We start from the raw sequence: 2,500 nt of genomic DNA, 5'->3' as shown, positions 1-2,500 counted from the left end.
CCCCGAAAACGGAGTATGGCTGCCTACATTGCGGGGTAAAAACGGTCATACACGTAAAAGCCCACTCGTGTGCATACGAGTGAACGCAGAAGAAGAAGAAGAAGAGTTATGCATGCGTGTGAATGGCTCGGCTGGTGTGAAAGCTGCTTAGATTTGTCTCTGCACAAGATTCAGCGCACTCCACTGTTGGACGCCGTTCTTTCTCTGTCTACTGGACCTTGCATTTGGAAATGAACTTCCCTCTTTTTCGCTTCGTCAGGTCTCCGCACACAGCTCTTTCAAGTCTGGCCTTAAAACCCACCTCTTTTCCCAAGATAGCCTCCCTTCCCTGCCTCTTCCTTGTCTTCAGTTTCTTCAGTTTTAGAGTTAACTCTCTCCGTACGAACGGCGAAAGAGACGACGTTAACAGCGTTTCACCCCAATAACCACCATCAAAATATTCCCAGCGGAAGGTTCTTACACTGAAGAGGTGAATGTTGACAAAGAATACCACAATTCTTACGACGGAAGCTAAAGTTTGGGTCATTCAGACACCCACTGGACATCCGAGGGGTCTGTGTAGAGGAGAAGAGAGGACTGGCCGTACTGAGTAAGTTAAGCATGCGTGTGAATGACTGGTGCGAAAGCGCTTAGGTTTGTCTCTGCACAAGATTCAGCGCTATAAAAATACTATCATTATTATCATTACTATTATTATTATTATTATTATCATTATTATTATTATTATTATTATTATTATTATTATTATTATCATTATTATTATTATTATTAAAGCCGCTGTAGGTTTCTTTATTTTTCGCTGGGCAGTCGGTCGGTCGGCTGGACTAGACTAGTCGAGGCGTCACTGCGTTCGGTACAATCCATATCCGCTATACTACACGTGCTATGCAGACGCCTGACCAGCAGCATAACCCACCGCGCTTAGTCAGGCCTTGGGTGCCTGCATGTGGAGTGATGGCCTAGAGGTAACGCGTCCGCCTAGGAAGCGGAGAGAATCTGAGCGCGGCGCTGGTTCCAATCACGACTCAGTCGGTCGCCGATATTTTCTCCCACTCCACTAGACCTTCAGTGGTGGTCTGGACGCTAGTCATTCGGATGAGACGACGGATAAACCCGAGGTCCCGTGTGCAGCATGCACTTAGCGCACGTAAAAGAACCCACGGCAACAAAAGGGTTGTTCCTGGCAGAATTATGTAGAAAAATCCACTTCGGTAGGAAAAACAAATAAAACTGCACGCAGGAAAAAAAACACGAAAAAAAAAAAAAGGGTGGCGCTGTCAGTGTAGCGACGCGTTCTCCCTGGGGGAGAGCAACCCGAACTTCAGTGTAGCGACGCGCTCTCCCTGGGGAGAACAGCCCGAATTTCACACACAGAAATCTGTTGTGATAAAAAGAATTACAAATACAAATACAAATTGTCTCACCCGAATCTACATCTATATTGTATCTATAATCATTATTATTATCATCATTACTATCATAATTAGTATTACTGTTATAATCATTGTTGTTGTTATTATTGTTGTTGTCGTTCTTATTATTATCATCATTTTTATTGTTATTTTTGTTATTATTGTTTGCCTTCTTATTATCATTATCATTAAACCCCCCCCACACACACACCCCCCTTGTCCATACTCACGGAGGCTGGCCTGGCCTCCGCTAACTTCTGCTTGGCGTCTGATGACATGTTCAAGCTGGAACCAAAACATAAATAAATTACATTTAAAAAAAGAAAAAAAAGAAAAAAAAAAGAAATCGATCATAGTGACCCGTCTCTCAGCAGAGAAGGCGGAGAAGGTGGAGAAGATCCGCTACACCAAACTACACATGCATGCATGCATACACACACGTACACACGCACGAACACACACACACACGCACTCTCTCTCTCTCTCTCTCTCTCTCTCTCTCACAGTCACATATATAGATAGATAGATAGATAGATAGATAGATAGATAGACAGACAGACAGAGAAAGTGGAGAAGATCCACTACACTAAACTACACATGCATGCATACACACACATACACACGCACGCACGCGCACACACACCCACACACACACACACACACACTCTCTCTCTCTCTCTCACAAACAGTCATATATATATAGGTAGATAGATAGATAGATAGATAGATAGACAGACAGACAGATAGATAGATAGATAGATAGATAGATAGATAGATAGATAGATAGACAGAAAGATAGACAGAGAAGATGTAGAAGATCCACTACACTAAACTGCACACACATACACACGCACTCTCTCTCTCTCTCTCTCTCTCTCTCACACACACACACACACACACAGTCACATAGATAGATAGATAGATAGATAGATAGATAGAAAGACAGATACATACATACATATATATAGATATAGATATATAGATATAGATATATAAACAGACACACACACACACACACACAGAGATAGATAGACAGCTCGATGTACAGATATAGAAATAGATATAAACACACACACACACACTCAATC

The 2,500-nt window shown here is 42.4% G+C and overlaps 1 protein-coding gene across 2 annotated transcripts in view; it reads right to left on the bottom strand.

The window, feature by feature from the left end:
• LOC143302247 (5-taurinomethyluridine-[tRNA] synthase subunit MTO1, mitochondrial-like) overlaps positions 1 to 2,500 on the bottom strand; it is a 189,469-nt gene that overhangs the window by 6,288 nt on the left and 180,681 nt on the right. For both annotated transcript variants that reach the window (XM_076616832.1, XM_076616830.1), the window contains exon 16: positions 1,643 to 1,697. In XM_076616832.1, coding sequence (XP_076472947.1) covers positions 1,643 to 1,697 — 55 coding nt within the window. The remainder of the gene's footprint in view (positions 1 to 1,642; positions 1,698 to 2,500) is intronic.

The sequence above is a fragment of the Babylonia areolata genome, chromosome 29 (assembly GCF_041734735.1).
Source record: "Babylonia areolata isolate BAREFJ2019XMU chromosome 29, ASM4173473v1, whole genome shotgun sequence".
Classification (NCBI taxonomy): Eukaryota; Metazoa; Mollusca; class Gastropoda; order Neogastropoda; family Buccinidae; genus Babylonia; species Babylonia areolata.
The sequence above is the reverse complement of the archived record's forward strand: the minus strand, read 5'-3'. Positions and strand labels throughout refer to the sequence as shown.